At 35.0% G+C, this 22,731-nt stretch overlaps 3 protein-coding genes and 2 long non-coding RNA genes across 6 annotated transcripts; 1 reads left to right on the top strand and 4 right to left on the bottom strand.

Moving 5' to 3' along the window:
- Positions 1-5,744: 5,744 nt before the first annotated feature.
- LOC147490105 (protein neprosin-like) lies at positions 5,745-9,623 on the bottom strand. The gene is made up of 6 exons (XM_086574801.1): positions 9,480-9,623; positions 9,301-9,387; positions 7,993-8,220; positions 7,420-7,473; positions 7,152-7,289; positions 5,745-6,119 (listed from the first exon to the last, which is right to left on the bottom strand). The coding sequence occupies exons 1-6, from the start codon at positions 9,621-9,623 to the stop codon at positions 5,745-5,747; spliced, it is 1,026 nt and encodes a 341-aa protein (XP_086430927.1).
- Positions 9,624-12,160: 2,537 nt separating this feature from the next.
- On the bottom strand, positions 12,161-12,873 carry LOC147490104 (uncharacterized). Its single transcript, XR_015203276.1, has 2 exons — positions 12,814-12,873; positions 12,161-12,530 (listed from the first exon to the last, which is right to left on the bottom strand). It is a non-coding gene; the product is annotated as an uncharacterized LOC147490104 (long non-coding RNA).
- An 889-nt stretch (positions 12,874-13,762) lies between these two features.
- On the bottom strand, positions 13,763-14,154 carry LOC147490103 (uncharacterized). Its single transcript, XR_015200808.1, has 2 exons — positions 14,052-14,154; positions 13,763-13,873 (listed from the first exon to the last, which is right to left on the bottom strand). It is a non-coding gene; the product is annotated as an uncharacterized LOC147490103 (long non-coding RNA).
- A 2,044-nt stretch (positions 14,155-16,198) lies between these two features.
- On the top strand, positions 16,199-20,181 carry LOC147490102 (RNA-directed DNA methylation 4-like). The gene is made up of 10 exons (XM_086572952.1): positions 16,199-16,487; positions 16,560-16,640; positions 16,732-16,820; positions 16,922-16,993; positions 17,506-17,547; positions 18,390-18,544; positions 18,652-18,770; positions 19,502-19,589; positions 19,667-19,740; positions 19,831-20,181. The coding sequence occupies exons 1-10, from the start codon at positions 16,388-16,390 to the stop codon at positions 20,052-20,054; spliced, it is 1,044 nt and encodes a 347-aa protein (XP_086429078.1). The 5' UTR covers positions 16,199-16,387; the 3' UTR covers positions 20,055-20,181.
- LOC147490101 (D-mannose binding lectin protein with Apple-like carbohydrate-binding domain-containing protein) lies at positions 19,739-22,494 on the bottom strand. 2 transcript variants are annotated; one of them, XM_086572950.1, is made up of 2 exons: positions 21,752-22,494; positions 19,739-21,554 (listed from the first exon to the last, which is right to left on the bottom strand). In XM_086572950.1, exons 1-2 carry the CDS (start codon positions 22,133-22,135, stop codon positions 20,562-20,564), a joined length of 1,377 nt encoding a protein of 458 aa, XP_086429076.1. In that variant the 5' UTR covers positions 22,136-22,494; the 3' UTR covers positions 19,739-20,561. The 2 variants fall into 2 exon arrangements, with proteins under 2 accessions (XP_086429076.1, XP_086429077.1); XM_086572951.1 differs by having other exon boundaries at positions 19,739-21,551.
- Between the last annotated feature and the right edge of the window lie 237 nt (positions 22,495-22,731).

Genomic DNA, 22,731 nt, shown 5'->3' with positions numbered 1-22,731 from the left:
CAATTGGAGTTCTACAAACCCTTCTTATCGGCTGTTGTTCCCGAAATTAAGTGTTGCAAAACTGCAGAAACACACTAGAAACAATCCACTAGTTAGGTGATCAAAATAAATAAAAAAACTCTTCAAATGTTTACTACAAACTCCTAACTTATGATAGATACTCCTGTAAAACTTTTAGAATTTTTGGAGCTTCCTAAGTAACCCTACTCGTCTTTTTTTCCAGAAACTTATGGTGTGAAAGCTGAAATATAGCAGTGTAAAGATGGTATTAGTTCACAAGGTAAAACAACTAGTAAAAATCTGAAACAATTCCAATAAATCAACAACACCTTAAATAGTATGTCTGAAAAATTTCAGAATTTTTCAGAAATTTAGAAATACCTTTACCGCAATATTCTTCACTGTGATTCCGCAATCTTAAGGGAGCGCGGGCGCGCTCTGTGCAAGGCAAAAGGGAGTGCGGGCGGGCTTTTAGTTTAAAATAGTGAATGTCAAGATTAAATAGTAATGAAAATATGAGAAACAAGAATGAAAAATTAAAAGGGTGGGTGGGTAGAGAATGGGGGATTGCCCCTTGGATTCAACCAATAGAATTTTTGTCTTGAGTGACTTTCGCCATTTGATATAACGTAAAAACACAACTACATTTCTTTAACATATTCTTACATTATCAATTATTTATTTTCTACTCTCACATGTATATTCATACAATATATAGAATACGGAATCGTTCCATTCTTAACTCTCTTGACTTAAATGAATTCAACTAACTAATCAAACACAAGGAAACAATGGTGAGAGCAATATTTATAGATGTGAATTTATACTACGAAACTAAATATATGAATTTAACTTATACTAATTTAATTCAAGCAATTGAATATGACTTGAATAAAATTTGGAGAAAAATAGAGAGAGATTGAAATCTAATTTTTAATTTCTTAACATGCTAGCATAGATTTGTATAGAAAACCCTAGTCTAGATATTCTCACACAAGTTTAAAATATAAAGACTAAACATTTAATGATCCCTAATTACTTTATACTATCTCTAGTCATAAACTAATTAGCATGAGAGAAAACTTGTTCCCATTCTCATGGCAAACTCACTATTCTCTAGTTTAGGTTAAACTCTTTTTATCTCTAGGTCAAGAAAAATCTAAACTTAAAACCCTAAACAACAAATATATACTAACAAATTAAGTCCTCTCAAAGCTTCATTAAAACTCCCTCTAATGGGAGTTTAGCTTTGATTCATAGGACTATCATGAACAAAAGAATGAAAATAAGACATAATAGAAAGAGAAACAATTGAATTGAATAATGATAATAATTTAAAGGTATTTTAATGGAGGTTTTATGGAGGCTACAATTATAATCTCTAATTACTTAAATTATACTAAACTAAAGAAAGCGGAGAAAGAGAGAGCTAAAAGGGAGAGAGAGAACCCTAATTTACAACTAAACTAAAGAGGGGAGTAGTCAAGTTTTGTTTAGCCTTAACTCTCTTTATATAGAAGATGATTAGGTTTACAATTTTGTGCATAAGCTTTGGAGCTGTGTTTTGGGCCACTAAATCAAGCCCAAAACCTAATTACTCAAGTCCAAAAAGGGTTTCTTTATAGAAATTTACTATAACACCCTTTTAATCTACTTTTGCAATTCTGATTGGGCCAAGTCTTGGACCATTAGAAATCTCTTTCCGAGCCAGTCGTTTTGACATATAATAATCCCAATTCCGAGGCCTGAGTCCAAAGATATGGCTTGCGGAAGTTCTGTTGACTTTTCGTCTCTTTTTCTACTCACGTTGACTTTGAATTTTCATCTTTAACTAGGTTTTAAAAAGGCTTTTTCTCCTTGAAACTTTAGCTTTAATCATATAATTTCTCTAGCAAGCAATTTGACTTTTTTCTCTTGCAAAAGTGACGTATTTCTTCACATAATTGATTATAAGACCTGAAATACACAAAAACACGTAAATATTACTAACTCTTATTTATTATAAACATAATTAGCTTAAATATAATACTATTAAGGAATTGAAACTACAGTTTTGGGCTCTTATCACTTACCAGTTTACTTTATGTCCCTCCTCACCATTCCTAAAGGCGTCGCTAAAGTTATCGAACGATTAATTCGTGATTTTATATGGGGCTCAATAGACGTGAAAATAAAATACCATTTGATTTCTTGGGAGAAGGTGTGTTCATCTAAGGAGGAAGAAGGCCTCGATTTTCGGTGCTTGGTACTTATGAACCAATCCTTGTTAGGTCGGTGGATTTGGAGATATATGAGTGATGAACCTTCTTTGTGGCATGAGGTGATCACCGCCAAATATGGTGAAGATATGCTTTCTTGGTGGCCTAAAGTTACTACTCAGGCATATGGAAGGGCATTCTCAACGTTCTTCCAGATTTTAAAGGTGAGATTACTTTTAAGGTTGGAGATGGACGCAAATGCCTATTCTGGACAGACAAATGGGTCAGCAACAAGCCCATGGCAGAGCAATTCCCTCTCATTTTCCAGGCAAGAACTAACAGAAGAGGTAAAATCCATGAGTTCGCACAAGTCGATAACAATCAATTGGCTTGGAATTTGTTTCTAAGGAGAGTTAGCAATGATTGGGAGATCCAACAATATGTGGATATGACTTTGTTGCTAGACTCAGTGAGACTTTTGAATCAAGAGGATACGTGTATATGGAGTGGTACAAAGGAAGGCGTCTTCACAGTTAAGTCCTTTTACCAAACTCTAGCAAAGCAAAATTGGAATCCGGGTACACAACCTCGACCTTTCCCTACTGGGTTAGTGTGGAAAGTCTTCATTCCTTTGAAAGTGAAATTCTTATTTTGGGGGGCAATCCAGGGACGCACTTTGACAACAGACGCTCTCATTCATAGGGGTACAATTGTATCCTCAACATGTGTTGTGTGTAATCTGCTGGAGGAGAATATAACTCATCTCTTCCTACATTGCCCATTTGCCTTGCAATTCTAGACTCTTATGATGCAGCCGATACAAGTGGCTTTTCCTTTGTTGGCACAAGTTGAATCGGTGGAAGAATTGTTGATTAGATGGCCACAGAGGAGGGGTGACAATTTTGGTGCAAAGTTATGGCGCCTATTACCATATGCGGTGATATGGGTGTTGTGGAATATGAGGAACAAACTGATCTTTAAGCATAAAGCATCCTCCATGAGGGAAGCGATACTTGAAGTGAAGGGTTTGGTGTGGTATTGGATGTCATCCTCTATAGATAGAAGGAATTATCATTTTAGGGATCTTGTTTTGCATTGGTCTGAGGTGATTTTGGGTGTGTAAGTTTGATGTAAGGGGTTTCTTTATGTATTGGGTAGATATGTAGTCTTGTGTGAGGATCTCACTCAATGTTGTACTGTTATATCTCACCCTTTGTAAGTTTATTTTGTGCTTATGCACTTTCCTCAATAAAATTAACTTATCAAAAAAAAATGTACACTGGTACCACCTTACCATTATTAGAATCAAACTTCTCTACACTATTATTAGATTGTTGACTTTCTCATAATCCCCTTGCTCTCATAAGGCGAACAGTATATTTCTAATCTCCCTATTTTCATCTTTTAGTAACACCTTCCTATTTATTTGTAAGCACATCATTTTATTTAATTATTTAGTAATACCTCCATACATATTTGTAAGCACCTCATTTTATTTAATTATTTAGTAATATTATTAACTAGAAGCTACCTCCTCCCTATTTCACCTCTCCAAAGATTATGATTTTTCAAGCCTCTCATGGTTTTTTCAAGAAATTTTGCACTATTAGTATTTTTTTTTTTTTTTTTTTTTTTGCAAAACCTTACAAAAGTCCGTGGGTAGCACGGGTCGCCATACTAGTTACTTATAAAATAATCAAGTTCCATATTTCTCACTAGATTTAAATCTCAACAGTATAGACCAAATGTGAGAAAACGACCTCCCTAATGAGTTCACACAAGGCAAAACCCAAATAAAGGGGACAAGGATTGAAAGCTATGAAACAACCTTGGCTTCTTCAAAACAATGCCCCTATAACATTGCAAGAAATGCTGCCTACCAGACCTGAGCTGGAGGATCTAAGAGTAAGAGACCTGATGCTAAGGGATGGGTCAAGTTGGGACTATCAAAAGGTGGCGTCTCTATTTCCACCTGAGATAGTGACTATGATCAAACAAGTGGTGATCAGACCTAACAGTAGGGCTACTGATGAGATCAGATGGGTGCACACCTTTAATGGACTCCTAACAGTCAAATCTGCCTATAAGTTTGTCACTAGAACTAATTGGCAAGGAGGTACCTCATCTTTCAATACCAAGAGTATCAAAACTCTGTGGGGATTGCAGATGCCAGCTAACACATAGATGTTCCTTTGGAAGATGTATATGAACATACTTCGGGGATGTGTTGGAAAGTAGAAATATTCAGGGGGACCATATTTGCCCCTTATGTTGGTCGGCCCCAGAAGAACCCATCCACCTTTTCTTCCAATGTGAGTGGACAAAAATGGTTTGGTTTGCTTCTAAGTTGGGGGCTAAAGTTGAAGAACATGCTGACCATACTATAAGAGATTGGCTGGATGTCTTCCTAGGGTGGACACAAACAGCTGACCAAGGACTTGTAGAAAAAGGGCTGCTAGCAGCTCATATTTTACAAGATATTTGGGGAGTAAGAAATAAGGCTAAGTTTGAGGGCAAATTGCCCAACAAAGATAGCCTGCTGAGAAGGGTCTATGCTCAGTGGAACAGGAGCCTGGAAGCATATAGAGAACCTCAGGGAGTAGTTTCTTCAAACTCTTACCTTTCTAAGACTTGGCTTGATGAGAAAAACAATCCTATTTTTCCTATTGTGGAAGTAAATACTGTATTAATCCGTTTAGATGCGGCCTTCTGTAGGGAAACAAGGGAGGTAGTAGCAGGGACTTTGGCTTGGGATAGAGAAGGAACTATGGTGAGAGCAGGGCTCTTTGAAGCTGGGTCTGCAGAAGAGGCAGAGATGGTGGAACTGGAAGTGGATGTTAAACTAGCTAGGAGCACGGGAAGCACATCAGTTCTGTTTGAAGGAGACTGCCGTCAAGTTATTTTGGCTGCACAAAACTTGAGTGAGCACCAGTTGATAAATTGGAAACTAGATTCCATTAGATATAATATTTAGGAGTTATGCCAGACTTTCACTTTTTGTAGGTTTAGTTGGATTAGTAGGCAAGTGAATGGTGAAGCTCATGAGCTAGCCAAGCGGACTTCTAGATATCAGGATCTGAACTCTCTCCCCGGCTTTTTGTTGGACAGCAGTACTGTACCCATTATGTTTTGAATTTTATAAGACATGTTTTCAACGAAAAAAAAAAAAAAAGGCAAAACCCATGAGTCCGGCCATGACAAACGCAATGACATCAAGAACCACAGAGATTGGCGTCATTGGATCAGAAAGGTCAATTAATTAAGGATCTATTTTAGTGACAAAGAAAAATATGTAGGTGCCCGCACTCACCAAATTTGAAATTGATCGCATTAAATAGTTGCTCTTGTTGGCTGTTGCTACTAATATAATTTCTCTATGCCTTGAATGAAAATCTGTACTGAAAAACGGTTTTCTTCATTTATATTGATTTTGGGCTACACCCGTCTAATAACTGGAGTAATCAATGCAAGTAACTTGTGTTCTAGCTTTTCCTTAGAAAAATTATTCTCAATAGAAGGAAATATTATTACATCAAAAATTTATCATCAACCACACTTTCCTCCTGGTCCTCCATACACAAAATTATAATGAATATCCTCTTTAAAGTCGAACTGTACAGCACCCACGATATAGCAAGGTGTCCCATCTGTAACCATCTCAAATTTTGAGTATGGCAAAGTGATTTCGTAGTTAACATTGGCAGCAATAAGGGCACGGAAGTAGCTTGTATGGTTGCCGCTATATTCAAAATACCCACTCCCCATAGGAGGACTTGTTTCATTATCACCGGTCTTTGTGTACCCTCCCCAGGCAAGGAAAGGTGCAGGCACCATTAAACTAGGGAACAATTCCTTTGGCCAATAACCATAATTGAAGTTGTGGTATGTATTTACCAACCACCAGTTCCCTGTCTTTGGATCCTAAATAAAGTCAGAACAAAATTTAAAATGTATATCACCGTAAAATGTTTTAAATATTGTCTACATTAATTACAATATCGCAGTGAACTGCAGATCATCAGCTCTCCCCAACACACACACGCACATGAATATAACATAACTTTTTAGACCCCCTAACTAGACACTATATGTTTGTATTACGATTTGAGCTAGAGTTCAGACAATTGTCTGTGTGTATTTCAATGCATTTCTTAGACCATTCTAACCCTTCAAAGAATATTTTGATTTCTTTATCAAAAAGGAAATGAATGTTTTGATTTCTTTATATATCAATAAAATATTAATTTGAAAAATAAAATAAAATTGGACAATTTTTTTTCTTTTCGTTTTCGATAAGCTGGGGAAAGGCTCATCACTTCCATTGGACAATGTGTCAATGTCGAACTCTAAAATGAGTACACGTTTATCTAGCAACAAAGAGTTCAACTAAAGAAAAATAAAGAATAATTATTGCCTCTAATTGCGTTGGATACAAATCCATCTAAGTAGATCGAGCTTATGTCAGACAATCAATATGGAATTAGGTGAAGGAGATCTCAATAATAATTAAGTATGAACTGAAAAAACCGCCATGGGATTAAGGTAAAACTGTTGGTGAGGACGATCTAGACTATATATATACAGAGAGAGATCATTTTACCATAAATCAAATAATATCCAAGTTCTAACCTCTAAATCTATGTCTCGGGCATTAAACTTTAAAGACTTTTTAGTCTTTAATTAGTGTTACATGCATCTATTCTTCAAATAGTTTTGGGAAGTATAGAATGTTTCAAAATAACTAATTTTTTTATCTAATGATCTCCGTGGCCTCAAGGTCATCCCTGCAAAAATCATGACCTTTTGTTCTGTTTGTTTAGTATATAAGCTTTCTTTTGAGACTTCCTCTTGATTAATGTACATACGTGTATATTTTGGCCCTTCTGAAAAATATCTTGACTTCCCCTCTACCCAATTTATTTACAATGATATTTAATGGTAAAAGTATATTACCTTCCCGATATAGAGTGGAAGATCAAATTGAGCTCCATCATATACAGAAATATTTGAAAAAGGATGACCAATGGGAAGTTCATGGTTAATTTGTACAAAACCATTGCAAAGAAGATTGTAGCAAAAAGTTCGATTTGCCTGTGAAATAAGAGAAACTGCATTTAGGATCTTCAAGCAGGTGTTAAGGAACTAAAATTCTAAATGATGTATAGTACATGCATGATAACGCAGTTACTGAGACTAACATAATATGAAAGCATGCACTTACTTTCGAAAATATAAATAATCGAGTTTGGTCATCTCCAAAAATCTCTGGAGATACCTGTTGAGTCAGATCAAACATGTCTCCAAATTAGTAAGTTATATCTATATTCTTGAAATTTTCAAAGCATATAAAGTGAACTATTCTATATCTTATACTAAAGGAAAATGTTGTGTTTTTTATAATTCAATATTTTGTTAATAATTAAATCGAAAAATGGTCTATCTTTTAAATTATTTACCATTTTCCAAATGGGCAAGATATAAGATAAACATTATTCAAAGGGAATTTGTAAAAATGCTTACAGCCCATCCAGCACTTAAAGCGTCGAAGTCGTACGTAGTTTGAAAATCACTTGCGATATATATTTGACTTGAACTCCACTGTTGAGGTCCTACTTTAGGATTGTGTATGTTGATGTATGCTCCGACGCCAAAATAACCTTTTGTTGTATAATTTGTAAAGATAGCGGCTTGCTGAACACCAAACGAAGTTGATTAGTTCTAACCAAATTTACTGCATTTTAACAACAGCAAAGGACCAATATTATATTTTTGGAAGAAAATCTAGTGAACTTACATAGGAACGTGGCGTCCCGGGCGTGTTAGGTTGAATAGTAGTAGTAGGAAACGCAGGAAATGTCTCTAAGAAAGACTTAGCTCTTATAAGATCTTCTTTTTGAGTCCTTCGAATGGGTACCGTTCCTTTTGGACACCAAAATGTCGTACCTTTTACCATTGTAGTCGATTGTAGTTTTGTCGATGTAGTTACATCAACCAATGGTTTCGGATACCAACTAGGTCTCAGCTACATTCACAAAGATTTTCAGAAGTATATGAAATCTATCAAATGTTAATCATCAGTTCATCATATGTTCTTGGATGATTTGTGACTAATATAATACAATGTACAACATATAGAATCAATCTTATCATTAATATGCAATGCCCCACTGACAAAGCTGAAATTCACATGTCCATGAATGTACAGGATGGGATGCTTTTTGAATTCCCAATTAGATAGATGATTATTTGATTTATACACTTGTGGAAAGTCTTAAGTCACAACCAAGTAATAATCAAGTAATTATTCGAGGAAGTTTTTTAAAAATACAGAATGTAACTTAAAACTGGGGAATTAATATAATGCATTTAGACATGCAGAGGAATGAATGGATGTCTTTTTGGACAGAAACTTGTCACTTTTTTCATATTCCTTGGATAATTAAAATTTTCACTTGTTTTCATATTCATTGGATAATTAAACTCAATAACTAACTAGCATCTAAATCGAGAGTAAAATAGAGTAAAAGACTCATTTAATGTTAAAGTAGTTGTTGATACTATAATGATTTTATTGGATGTATAATGGTTGGATTGAGGCTGTTATTCCACATGAATGGAGGGGCAATCTACATAACAAACTCGCATTGTTGGTGTTAGAATATATCAGTATTAGAATATGTCTAATATGGAAAGTCTCATGTTTCTATAACTGTAGACATCCATATCTAGTAGTTTATATTATCATGTTTTAGTTTTAGTATAAGTATGTAATTCTGGGTAGAGAACAATATCTTAAATACAAAAACTCTCTAACCCTAATCAATTTCTAGTTTTCTCTGTTATTTTTCTTGGTTTCTTTAATATATCAATGGCACAACTCTCTTAGCATCACCACTAACATAGAATTCAACAGTTGGTTAGTTCCATGTCTAACTGGCCAGATCACACAAATAAAAATGCATGCATAGGTCCTATAGCAAGATTAATTAGTGTTATTTCGGTATCACGTACTTTTCAGTAAAATTTTGATAATATGCATGCACAGTTTGATCAAGTTATGTATATATATCACAAAGAAACTAGAATAGGGGATAGAGCGTACCTGAATTTTGTGATCCTTGAGCAAAGGGTGATCAAATGCAGGTTGTTTGTTAATGCCAATACAGTCAAATAAGTCGCCATTTTCTTCCTAGAAAATCATGGAATACCATTACTTATTTTGTGACATTTTTTTTTTCTAATGGCACGTGGAAAATAATTAAGTTTGAATTGTAAGAATACCTGGATGGTTTTCACAGGTGGCTTGTTGAGACTGTTGAGTTGCTTTTCTAACTCCAAATCTTCTTCTTTAGACAATGCTTTCCCTCCTACTACATAAGTGGTTAGGACTAACAACGATACAATTAGCAAGTTGCTGGAAGCCATTGATTCAAACACGTACTTCTTCTTTTCCAATAAGCAAGTATAGCATTGAGCATTCCAACCTTTTTATAATGAGAATTTGAGCTACTAATAATTTGGTGTCAATAATATTCTTTATTTGAATCAGCTAACAAAAGGAAAATAATTAACACACTTTTCATTTTTAGTATCCAAAAATTAATTGAATAATCTCCAAAATTGTAAAGTAAATTTCTATATTTTGGGCACGAAAGTTTACTTTTTTGAATATTCAGTTATTATTATTGGGTTAACGAGTATTACCCCTACTAGATGAGCCAATTAAGATTTATTTCCCCCCACTGAAATTAGAGTCTCCCCCAAATACACTAAAAAAAACGCGGTCAACTCAATTTGATTTGTGTGTGTGTATTTTAAGTTATAATTGGTCTGAAGGAAAACATGCTTATATCAACGTTACAGGAGTGTCGCTAGAATTTGGTAATAATAGTGCTTTTGGGTATGAGAAGGTTAGAACGTTTGAATTTTTTTTCTGGTATAGTACTTTTAAGAGAAGTTTCTCCACACACAATTGGGACACAAAAGTGTTGTTATGCTGATTGAAGTACCGAAGTGCTAGATCTAACATCAATGGATTGTCGTTTTACTTGCAATGGTACGGTTGTCAAGTTTGTCAATTACTTGCACTTATTTGATGCATTGTTGTTAATGCAAGGACGACTTACGCCAGCATCTTGTTTGCTGCTGCGCGCAGTTCCTTGTTACGCTACCAGAGGTTATGATGGACCTCAAGCATGACTTGATCCTATCAAGAGTCAGTCTACTTTGTGAAACAGATATCCTACAGAACATAGCCATCCCTCAAAGAGAGTTGTTCCACTTTCGCATTGCAAATATACCCCTCCCCCCCGTACCAGATACCTACCTTGCATCGACTCCGAATACAACATAGTTTCAAAATTCGCTATCATAACTTCATACATTACATTAATTATTGCTCACTAGGAAGTGGACTAATCTTGCACACCAATCATTTATTGTCACCCTCTTGCAACTTATATATACCCCTCACACTTCATAGACTTATACTACATAAAAGTTCGGAATTCGGAAATAAATATAGTCCCATATCGCTAACTATTAAACATATTTCAACTATAAATATGTCCCGTGGAATAAGTAGCTCAAGCCGTGAAGAATTGCGCTCAAGCGAGAGTTGGGTCTCTTTGCATTTTCGTCTTACACGGCGGACAGCTTGCGCTTCTGAGCATTTTGGTTTTAAACTGTTTGATCCTTATTCTTACTCATCATATTTTAAAACCCCTCTAAAAGTTTCCCATCCTCTCGAAAACCCCTCTTAAAACCTAGAAGTGTCTTTATGCGGAAGTACCTAGCTAGTCTTAATTTTTGCAATCCCATTTTAAGATCTAACATCAAAGGATTGTCGTCTTACTTGCAATTGTACGTAGTCTACTACTTGTAGTTACTAGCCATGCTGCCAGACCTGTGGTCGGGCCTGTTAATTTCTAGGCTTTTAATTTTGGTTGATGTGGTTAAGCCCATTTGTATAATATCTATATCTTAATATTAAAACTCCCACAAGGGGTATTTTTCAAGCTCTATTAAAATTCCACGTCATCTCCTATTAAAACATAAATTTCTCTCCTATTTGAAAACGGAAATCCTTTTTTACAATGAGAATTCCTCTCCTATTAAAACAAATTCTAGCACTTTTAATTAAAGTGAGAATCCTTCTCCTATTAAAACAGGATGTCTCTCCCAATTGAAAAAATGGATTTTTAAAACTTAATTAAAAATAATTTGTTAGAAAATTAAAACGGGTTAGCGACTAAAACGATAGTCTCAATTTTCTAAAATAAATCTACATGTTTTCAAAAGAGCCGGTGCATATGCATATACAAGCTAATATATATATATATATAGTTCCTAACGTTAGCTTTTGCCGAAACAGCAACATTATGAAGTTATAAATATAATTAACTGAAGATTATTATAAGTTCGATTCCTTTCAAATTAATTCCAAACTTGTTAACATAACAATAGAGAAAAATAAATGTTATTAAAGAACAATTTTAAGAGTAAGAAAGTTCTCACATGTTATTTAACAATGTTAGCAAACCATTGTATTCAAAGTTTCTCAGTGAATGGAAATTACATGAGTTATAACTTTTAAGACGTGGACATCACTAAGAACTTAACATGGTTTTATATCAATCAATGGTATTTTATTTTCCTATTATTTATTCATAGCTAGCCAAAGAACCTCACCTAGTGATTGTGTGATGCAATCCCATCCTTGAAACAAAAGATAATGTAAGGGTTGTGATGCTTGTAACTTGGTGAAAGAGGAGATATTTGCTGTTGAAGAGTAGTTGCAAAACTTCTAACTTGCCTTGAAAAGAACATAAAGTTAAAAGAATACTAAAAAGTTTGAAGAAGTAAAGAGAAGATGATCATTGAAAACACAAAAATAAACTGTCATTGCCATTGAACATACCAGTAGATAAGTAGATACACAAAAATATTAATAGACACAAAAATACGACAAAATTCCGCACGTTCAACTTTATATTTCTCTTTCACATTTCACATAGAGAGCAATACATTTACATAACTAAATGATCTCATTAGTAGTCCTAAACTCTCACATACTCCAAAAACTCATTCAAGTGTACATTTTTTTTTTTGCTTTTTCATACAAAAAAACTATCTGCATAGTCTAATCACTCTCTATGGTATACCACATAATATAATTATTTTCTGCGGTGATCCTTCATTGTTTGGTACTTGTACGACCATAAATAGTTGCAATTCGTTGTGCACCATGAACATATCTATTGTGCACCTTGAAAGTGGCCATGTGATTAACCATTGATCTTTGCATCCCTAGAGTTTGTTCTACCACTCGTCCTACAATGCCAAAAGAAGGTCAATATACCACACCAATTCAAAAGTCTATACAAAAAATCTAAGCTATGTGCTTATATATATATAACAAACATGCATATTGTGTACATGTCGGTTTTGTATCTGTGCCAAATTATGTTGTTACCAATATGTCTAGCCTAAACCTTGAATGGAATATCTAATATATTGCCAAATCCAAATAAATATATTTAGTGGTAGTTCTAAGTACATATATCATATAGATCACAACCATAATATTTTGTTAAGCAGGGTACGTTGGACTCACTTTGCTTGTTGTTGGCTTGTAATGGTCTTGTTTCAAATCACCGTACAACTTTTCTAGAGCCTCAAAGCGAGTGTCTTTGGTTCTTCAACTCTTTAAGTTTCTATAGTTGCTGAAATTATTGATGAAAACAATATTTTAAATTTTAAATGCAAGAGTAAACAGATTATCACATTTGTCACTGTTATATATATTGACCGACATCCCTAACATAGGTAACAAAGTGCCTAGTCAAAACTAATGGAACTATTCTATGAGACAACTTCTCAAATAGTCAAACTCACAATTAAAACCATCTAATCACATAAAAAAAATAGCCACTAATATGACTAAAGAATAGGGGGGAAAAAAATCAAACTTTCATAGAAAGCAAAAATCTATATTATTAATTATTAGGAGGGGCAACCAAAAGCTATCGCAATGTCTAAGAGCTTCAGAAAATGCTAAGCATTCAACTGCCCGTTACTGATCACTTGCAAACATCTTACATAGTAAATTGAAGTCAGATAATATAATACTATTTTGATGAGAAATAGAAGTTACATTAACAAATGAAAATAGAATTCCATACATATTCCAGTCTAAGATTTTGAGGTCTAATGTAATTTTATTTAAATAAAAAGTAAAACTAAGATTCTTCCTACCATTCCATAAGTTTATAATGCGTGAGAAACATTCCAAGATACATAACATTTTCATGACAATAACCAACAAAGGTATGGAAGCATTTCAAACAATAGCAATTAACATCAACTATGATAAGTGTGATAGAAAATTCAATTTACTCTTTGGTTTAAATGATTAATGTAGAGTCTAAGCTACGGAAATACCCATCAAAGAACCATTTCTACAGTTTTGAAATATAGAACCATGGCGGTCTCAAATAGAGCTTCAACAAAGAACACTATCGATATTTAAATCGTGGAAGACATAAATTAGGTAGGCGGGAAGCTTATAATAACTACTCAATTTGTGATTTAAGGAAATAGAATGTACAATGTCAAAATGGGTAAATAAGGTCTCACACTTGCAGACACGTTTCCCTCCCATCCTTGAGCAAAACCTGATGGTGTGCAACATAAAACTATTGATGAAAATTCGGTAGAAAACTACACTTGTACTGTAGCCAAGGTTCACTTCTTATTAGAAAATCAAAATTTCATTTGGAAGAGGTTAAGAAATAAATTTATAAAAATCAGAAAATAAAATGATTTAATATTGGATGAAATATTGATAGTTACCTCTCAAGCTGCATGCCATACAATCACTGCTTCCAAACTTTATTTCTTGGATATACCACTGTTAATAAAAAAAAATAAAAATAAAAAATAAAATAAAAAATCAGAGATGGCATAACATATATGAAGCTTGCATAAAATTCCCTTTCCAACTCTTTAAATTTGCTTCTAGAGTTGCATAGTAGCAGCAATTGTATTAGAAGAAGTGAAAAGTAATGAATGCAAGATGTTTTATGGCATAGAAATGCCTAGGAGCATGCATAGCCTAAACTGTAATAAAGTGCCCCAAGGCTAAAATTTATTGATATTAAACAGGTGAATACCAAAAGTTAGAAGAGGTAAGTACATGATAATTAGTGATCCCATATTTTTTAGCCATTTGGTTTTCATGATGCAGGGTGTATCTCCTTATCTTACTACCCAATGCTTGCACTGTTGTCGCGGAGAAATGATCCAGGGATATCTCAAGGCAGGTGCAAATAAATACCCACAATAAGTCATGCTTATAGCTAATGCTTATTCAGATTAGCTATATCCCTATATAATAGCTCACCCGATGCCAAATTTTTCACTAATGACAAAATAGTTACTATAGCAACTCCCTTTCTAAACACGTACCTTTGCAACAATCTATGGTATGTATCATTGTCTGTTCGGAAGAGCTTGAAAAGTTAAATCCTAAGAAATTTTGTCATCCACTCTGTTGTCTCCTATTCCATCTCTTAATTATAATATTGTTATAAACACCTTAATATGCATATGTTTAGCACTTTGAGAGCACCATTGCTCGGTAGCATTGCCCACTGAACTTCCACCTCATGTCTTGAATTTCCTCCAGTGTCCCAATTTCTCCATCAAAAATTAAAAATGATAACACAGACAAACGTTTTTAGAAAAAATATATTAGAAACAAAAGGAGAATTTAAACATACTTCATCATCAATTTAAAAAACAATTAAATGACAAAAAAAAAAAAGGTCAAGAAGTATGCTCTTTCTAGCCCAAATTCAATACATCTCAATAAGCGTTTCTTCAAATAGAAAAAGGACACCAAAACATAGTCAGATCATTACTAGAAACAAAACAAAGAAGAACCTCACAATAACATGCATGTTTTTGAAATAGATACAAAAAATAAATAACTAAAAATCATAAATAACTAACCAAGAGAAAAGAAATAAAAAAAAAAAAAAAATGAGAACACAATAATTCAAATAACAAATATTGACCTTGCCTTTTTTCATCACATACCTTAATTCGATTTAGATCTTGAGCCTTTTTTCATCACATACCTTAATTTGATTTAGATCTTGAGCCTTTTTTTCATCACATACCTTAATTTGATTTAGATCTTGAGCCTTTTTCCTGTGTTTGGTTGTGTATATGGTCCCCAAGACCCCAATAAATAATTCTCACTGACTGCGTCATGGGGATGAGATAGTCACTTATCATTGATCGATGTAAAAAACGTTGCAGGGGTTTAAAGGTTGTATTGAAAAGAAACGATAGAGTTAGATGAAACTTTCAACTTTTTAACGGCGAATAGGAAAATCATGCGTGTGTTTACTTTTTCATTTTAGACACAATTGAAAAGACCAAAATGTTTTTTTATAAATTACTATACACACCAATAATAAGGTTAACTTGGTAATCAACCAACTAATTATTTGTTAAGTGAAAACTTTTTTGAAAATTTTGCTGATGTGGCTCACTATGAGCATCTTGGGAGAATGGATATTAATGTAGGTAGGATTTGATACATTGTTGTTAATACAAGGACTTATATATACCAGTATCATATTTGTTCCTGCAGTTCCTAGCACACTACCAAAGGTTATAGTGACCTCAAGCAGGAGTTGATCCTAATTAGGAGCATAGTCCAGAGTCAAGTCTATGGGGTAACTCCATTCCCATCGAACATCTCTTACTCCAATCAGACATCTCACTACACTCTACTTATTGCATCCACTCCGAATACAACATAGTTACAAAATTCGATATCATACATTCCTACAATACATGAATTATGTGCAAGATTGCCCCCATATTCCATATACATAAAAAGCTGGAATACAAACATAGTCCCATATCGCTAACTACCAAATACGTTTATCACTATAAGTTTGTCCCGTAGAAAGAATAACTCAAGCAGTGAAGAATTGCGCTAAAGCGAGAGTTGGGTCTCTTCGCACTTGCGTCTTACCAGGCGACAGCATGCGCTCTGAGCTTTTCAGTTTTGACCGTTTGGTCCCTATTCTTACTCGTTATCCCTAAAATAAAACCCCTCTTAAACCCCAGAATTATTATCTATCTGAAGATTCTGGTGAAGGAAAAGTTTTATGGCGGATACTGGTGAGAGTTCGTATTCATCAAATGAGGTGAAGCCGGTGGTTGTTAGGGTCAAAAGGAAGGCTTTTCAATCTCCGCTTGAAGCATTTTGTGAGTCTACCCTTCTTCATTACTTTATTGGCCTTGTATAGTTTTTTTTTACTGAGCATCGATTTTACACAGGGTTGGAAATCAATGAAAGACCTTTGAAGCGACCTCTGTTGGATTTTGGAAAACTTTCACTTAATGGTTCATCTGGAAAAGGTAATGAAGAAGCATTTTTTTTTTTTTTTTTTTGCGTTTTTCATAACGGAGTGTGAGTTATGAAATGTGTGTTTTTTTTTTTTGGGTTTAGAGGAACTGAAGAACAAAAAGGTTTTTGTCCAGCATTTAGAGACAGTGAGCAGCTCAGATGCCACCGTTAATATAGTGCAATCTTTTGTGGTCAGCAATAAGTTCTTTTCTAGTAAAGGATTTTTCAAGTTTTCATTTCTGTGGAACACGGAACTGCAAATATTATAAATAATTGTCTGTTTTTTCTGCAGCCTGGTTCCTCTGATTCATCTGAAGTCAGAACAAAGGTCGTGGAACGAAAACGCATATTTAAAGAAGGGAATGTAAGTCCAGTCTTTATTTAAGTCATCGAGTGTTTGAATTTCTCACACTCTTTTGTTTCTTAATTGGTTTTGGAGGCTGATGAGACAAAGCTATACAGTGGCTAAATTATTTTATAACCTTTGCATGAATATATTTTGTCAGCTGTGTACTAATTTAGTTTGCAGATTTCTAATTATTTACCTCTTTATTCATCTAGAAAACATCGTTTAAGTGTTTCCATTCTTGTTAAATCATGCTATCATGTTGCATTATGGCTTAATGATCTGAATTTGACAGTTGGCACAGTTTATTGGTTTATTTCTGTTATGGGAATACAGACTGTACAGAGTATTACAACTTTTTCTCTTAGCTCAAGTTTGTGATGTTTATTAGGAGGCAATCTGGTAGTACGAATTTTTCTTTTAGCCCCAAAGTAATGCTTATTTTGATTTGGTGTCTTTAAGCCGCCAATCAAAATGTGCTTAGCTTTCTTGCAATAACACTTGTATATATTCTGTCTTGATTCCTGCAGAAACAAGATCGGCTTCTGTCAAAATCCAGAGAAAAGCACGAGGTACGTACATTATTGTAAAATTTTATTTGAAGGGTGTAAGTCTAATTTTATATTAAAATCTTTCATTGGGAAACATTGTCCTTGGACATCCTGGTCAGATGGAACTTGTTATTGTAGTGATAGATCCCAAGGGTTGCGGGTAAGAGTCTCCACTCTCTAATCCAACGCGAGCTTTGAAAGGGAGTGTTGTGCAGTCTGTGTTACCCCCCTGGGGTATTCTGGTGTTTACTTCACTAATTTGCCTTTTGTAAGATCAATTTCATGTTTGGCATACGTTATTGTGCCTCCATCAGCTTGGGCTTTTGGAGTAAAGTGTTCCTAGACACTGTTCACAGGCATGAGATTTTGGCAATGTTAATCTTAGAGGGTCACAGTTCTCTTTGCTTTACTTTTCCCCTTAACCCATGAGCTGGGAGCCTGGGATTGGTACTGCATTAAGCTACTCATTTTCCTTTATGCTCCTTACAATCACAATGTTTGTATTGTTGGACCGTCAAACACATTTTTTGATGAGCAATATGATATATGTTTACAATTAGTTTTAATCTTTTAGGATGCACAAAGTTTATGGGTGCATTAGTGGCAGGTAAATGCCTGAGTGCAAGTATCATGGTGTGTATATTGGACTATTTGTACAAGTGTTGTTTGGTCATTTATGCTTCGTGTTCCTCACTCTGCAGTCTGTGGATCATTTGGAGACAGACTTATTGTCTCTAAACTGTAATACATATAGATAACTAAATAAGAATCAATTGTAACAGATTTCCTGGGTTAGGGTCTTTTTTCAGACCTGCATATTACAATTTCCTGAGACTTGAACAGTTCCACTTGTTTCTTGGTAGTTTCTGGCAAATAGTGCTCGATTTGAACAAATATGGAGCAGCCGAAAGGGAAGCAAAGAGACCATTGATGATGGTTTACGTGAAATTTGTCATCTTTATGATGTTGTTCGTGTTGATGGTGAAGAAGAAAAATCCCACCAGATGGGAAAACCAAAGTATGGGAATTATTTTTCTTATCTTCTTTCTCTTTCCTTTTCTTTCTTTTTTCTTCTTTCCAGCTTCACAGTGTTCATTTATGATTTGTCCACTATTGATGATGCAGAGATATATCTATGGAGGAGAGCACAATTCTCTGTAATTATTTGCCTCTAATAAGAGAGTTTCTTCCAAGCGTTGCTGAAGAGATTCAGTCTGATATGCAGTCTTACTTGTCTAATCAAGGTCCTCACTCTATCATTTGAATTATTGTAGGAGTGTGTCTATCTTTATACACATTTTTTTTCTTCGTTTTCTTAGACAGTGATACTGAACTGCTTCTAATATAGTTTATATATGTAATGGCAATGTTGTTCTTCCATCAGATTAACTGTCAACTAGGATTAAGTTATTTATCATGTCATAGTGGAACAGATAGGAGTTATCAGGCGTTTATGATATCTTCATTGAATGTCTTTGTGTCCTCCATAGTTGGTGTTTTTGGCTAGTATGGAAAGGCACTTACTTTGGCTCCCTCCTTGGGTAGGATAGAAAATGATAAATGACCTAAGCATGGTGTACCTAGGCATGTTTTAGGCCGTGTACATCTTAGGTTTCTGAGTTTTATTTTATAAAGAAGAAAAAACAAAAGTAAATTACAGACATATTGGTTAAGAAAAAAAATCCTCAATAGAGACTTGAAAGATTGCAATTTTGCTTGCTCGTTACAAAAGATAATTTTTCGTCTGATCAAGGTTTAGTGAGGGAGGACTTTGCAGGTGTCTTATGTAGTTATATTGGCATTGTATTGGTAGTTTTAGTTTAGTAGGCCATAAACTGCCAAGACATGTCTGTCGTGTCTTATAAGCATCCAAGCATCTTGATATTTATACTTATTGTGCTGTTTTTGATCTATAAGATGATCTTGGGATTTAGTTCACTTTAGGGAAGTTTTTCGTGGATGTCAATGGCTGCAGGATCTGCCGATGACTATGTTTATGACCTGTATACGGTGCAGGATGAATTGAACACCACCGATGAAAATTCTTTAAACACATTTCCGCTGTAAGAGTTTAATATTGCTTTCTTCCGTTTCTCTAATTGGTTATGGATTGTTGTTAATACCGGTTATTCTGATCCAGAGTGCAAGTAAATGAGGATGATGATTTCTATGATGGACCAATGCAATCTGATTATGAAAGTGACGATTCAAATGGTATTAATAATCAACTATGTTTATTATCTCATGTAAAAATTCAAGATCCTGTACTAATACTTTATACTTTTGATCTGCTATGGAATTCAGCTGAAGATAATCCACTGAATGAATATCCTGATGAGGAAACTTCTGAAGATGAAGATGACGGAGACAAGAGCAGAACATCCTGTGAAGAATCTGAGATTGGAAGTTCCGATGATCAATCATATGATAATCTCAGATCCGAATTCGGAAATGAAGACTTGTTATATGAAGAAGAGGTTAGTGGTGATGATGATTATGACGGGGATGGAGGCCATGACTGCAGATGATTTTTGTTGGGCCTCGTCTCCATGGTATAATTATATATTTTGAGTTGTACCTCTTCTGGAACCTGTATATTCGTTGGAAATCTATTGGCGGATTAATGATATTTATTCGTAGGTACCATAATATTAACCTTTAACTAATTAGTGACGGAGACTCATTTGTAACATCTAATACTAGACTTTATTTGTGTACTCTCATTTTCAATGGCCCGAATGGAACTTGGCACTAGATATTGGTCAAGCATAATGTGTCTACAGTGTTACTGACTGTAAAGATTGCTCAGGGTTCAGAAGTTAAATGTGTTCCAATGAACACGCCTGAGTTCTATCATGTTCGCAAGTCATAGAGAGCTTAGTCACAAGTTTTAGATACACGCCATGCGCTGAAAACACAATTTTTTGTCTTGAGATTGAAAAATGTACTTGATTCTAAGAATCCCAACGCAAAATTTGTGTTGTAGTGACAGTGACTGACCTGCTAGCATTCCTCTTGAAATAATTTCTCAATCGCTATGGATTATTTCTTCTCCGAACTACAAAAATATAGTACCCAAAACCTCCTACCAACAGAAGGATTATCAACCCATCGACCACCCCTCCTACAAGCAGGAGCCATCTTTTCACAGTAGATTTCTTTCTATTATTTCTACCAAGTCCTTTTGGGACCTTAACCAGATAACTCAATCCAGTTCCTTGCTTCACCTGTTTTACACCCCTGACTAATCCATAATGGAAACATTCTTTAAAGATAGTGGCAGTTCCAGTAACAGAGTACAACACAGCAGCACATTTACAGTCATGAATACATAGCTTCAAACACTCCTGTTTGCTAACATTAACTCTCTGAGGAGGAATGCTCAAAATACTATCAACACCCATTATTTCAACCATCTCAACTGGGCTGCGGCTGGTGCAGAACTCGCTGGAAAATGCTTCGTTGCAATTCGGTTCTCTACGGTATACCTTTCTTGAGAACTGGATACATGTACAACGGTTGTGGAACGTACAGACACCGTAAGGTCCACATGCTAAGGGGAGATCACATGTGGTATGGATTGCCTCATAGGATTCTTCAAATGTCCCGTTGTAAGGTGAGTAGTGATAGAATTTCAAGTTCCCCGTGTTTTCTCCTATAGTTAAAATTCTCAAAGGTTCATGTCTTGTCGACAAGATTTGTGCGAATTTTCTAAAATTTCCATCAAAGAGCTTCAGTCCTCTTGAACCCAGTTGTGCAAACGTTATGTCTCGGTTGTTAGGGAGTCTAAATTCCCAGTATGAGTATTTCAGCGTACCAGCATTCAAGTACAAGGCTATCTTGTTCTTCTGAATTTCAAAGGAGAAGAACAAAATTGAGTTGTTGTAGAAAGAAGTCAAGTGAGTTGAGATGCTAAGTCTCTGTCCCCATAGCATCACATTTGTCGGGAAATTGAAAGTCTGCCATTTTATTTGGTTCATCGCGTCGCTCAAAACAAGATTACCTGTCTCTAGTAATTGCAGTCTCTGCTTCATGATAAAAACAGCTCATGATCAGGAAGAATGGCTATGTAAATATATATAAAAATAATATATATCATGACAAATTAGCTGTGTAGGTGTACTTTGTGCATTGTTCAAACTTTCAGTGAAAAACTAAGCATATCATTTAACATATTATCATCAACTGAAGTAGTTTCCTAGGGAGTTTCACTCTGAAGTCTTACCTCGACACCTTGTGCAGAAGTTGCACTTCGCCATCCGATACCACCTTTGGAATCCTTTAATTGCAAATCTCCATATTTAGTTAGTTCCAGCATGCATATCTCTCTTGCAACAAACTGTGAAAAATGTCCTGAATTCCATACTTTGAAGTCTCCAAGAAACACGCCGAGTGAACATGAGTACTCCCCATTCACAGCTTCAACACTTAATGCAACCTTAAAAGTAGGTACTTCATTTCCAGTCTCCATGAAAAAAGCTCTCCCTGAGAAAGTCACATTGTACATAGAAGGAACTGGAAGTGTTACCTGATACCCAATGGGAATGTCAGATTTGCAAAAACCACAAGTGAAGAAGTAGAACATAAAACCGATCATGTAAAGGTCCATATACGAAAAACTTCTTGACCTTGACTTGTTGGTTGCTAGATAATTTAATTTGAGGATGATGGGTGTGCTGAAATCATTAACTATCTGACTTTCGAATGAGATCCGAGGTGTTTGGCTACTGAGAAAGATTTGAAGAAGTGCTCTACTATGGATGTAGTAGAGGTGAGCGTCAAGCACTAGAAAAAGGTTGACAACTTTATGTTATTTTAGTCTGGGGTAGTTGGTTTTAATGTGTAAGCGTGCCCGATAGACCGATACTACTATTCCATTGCAATTTAGTCTGAAAGCACTTTTGTGGTGGGCTTTGGAGCATTGTGATGTTGGGATTGTGGTGGACAAATTAATATGAAAAGTTCTTCGTAGTAGGATAGATATCGTTCTTTTAATTGCTGACATGCTATCTCACGCTTGGCTGACGCACTCTTTGCATAATTAGAACCGTTTCTGTGACTATGATTGGGAACTTTGCGTCTTATATTGCTGATTCCTAGCATTATAGCAATAGGAATACAGTGAACGAAGCTCCTTTCCCTTGTATAGTTGTCTCAAACAGAGGTAATAGAACTCCCTCGTCAACGCATTCAAGCTGCTTAAGT

This window comes from Coptis chinensis, chromosome 7, assembly GCF_015680905.1.
Source record: "Coptis chinensis isolate HL-2020 chromosome 7, ASM1568090v1, whole genome shotgun sequence".
Lineage (NCBI taxonomy): Eukaryota > Viridiplantae > Streptophyta > Magnoliopsida > Ranunculales > Ranunculaceae > Coptis > Coptis chinensis.
Note: the sequence above shows the minus strand (reverse complement) of the source record. Positions and strands in the feature narration are given on the sequence as shown.

What these genes read in the sequence shown, in the direction of transcription:
- LOC147490105 (XM_086574801.1), bottom strand. Translation starts at nt 9,623, where the DNA reads ATGGCTTCCAGCAACTTGCTAATTGTATCGTTGTTAGTCCTAACCACT. An exon ending in TCAAGGATCACAAAATTCAG is followed by an intron (nt 8,221 to 9,300) that starts GTACGCTCTATC and finishes TTGTGAATGTAG; the next exon opens with CTGAGACCTAGTTGGTATCC. An exon ending in GATTATTTATATTTTCGAAA is followed by an intron (nt 7,290 to 7,419) that starts GTAAGTGCATGC and finishes CTTATTTCACAG; the next exon opens with GCAAATCGAACTTTTTGCTA.
- LOC147490102 (XM_086572952.1), top strand. Translation starts at nt 16,388, where the DNA reads ATGGCGGATACTGGTGAGAGTTCGTATTCATCAAATGAGGTGAAGCCG. An exon ending in TAATGGTTCATCTGGAAAAG is followed by an intron (nt 16,641 to 16,731) that starts GTAATGAAGAAG and finishes TTTTGGGTTTAG; the next exon opens with AGGAACTGAAGAACAAAAAG. An exon ending in TGAAAGTGACGATTCAAATG is followed by an intron (nt 19,741 to 19,830) that starts GTATTAATAATC and finishes TATGGAATTCAG; the next exon opens with CTGAAGATAATCCACTGAAT.
- LOC147490101 (XM_086572950.1), bottom strand. Translation starts at nt 22,135, where the DNA reads ATGGACCTTTACATGATCGGTTTTATGTTCTACTTCTTCACTTGTGGT. An exon ending in CTTCTGCACAAGGTGTCGAG is followed by an intron (nt 21,555 to 21,751) that starts GTAAGACTTCAG and finishes TTTATCATGAAG; the next exon opens with CAGAGACTGCAATTACTAGA.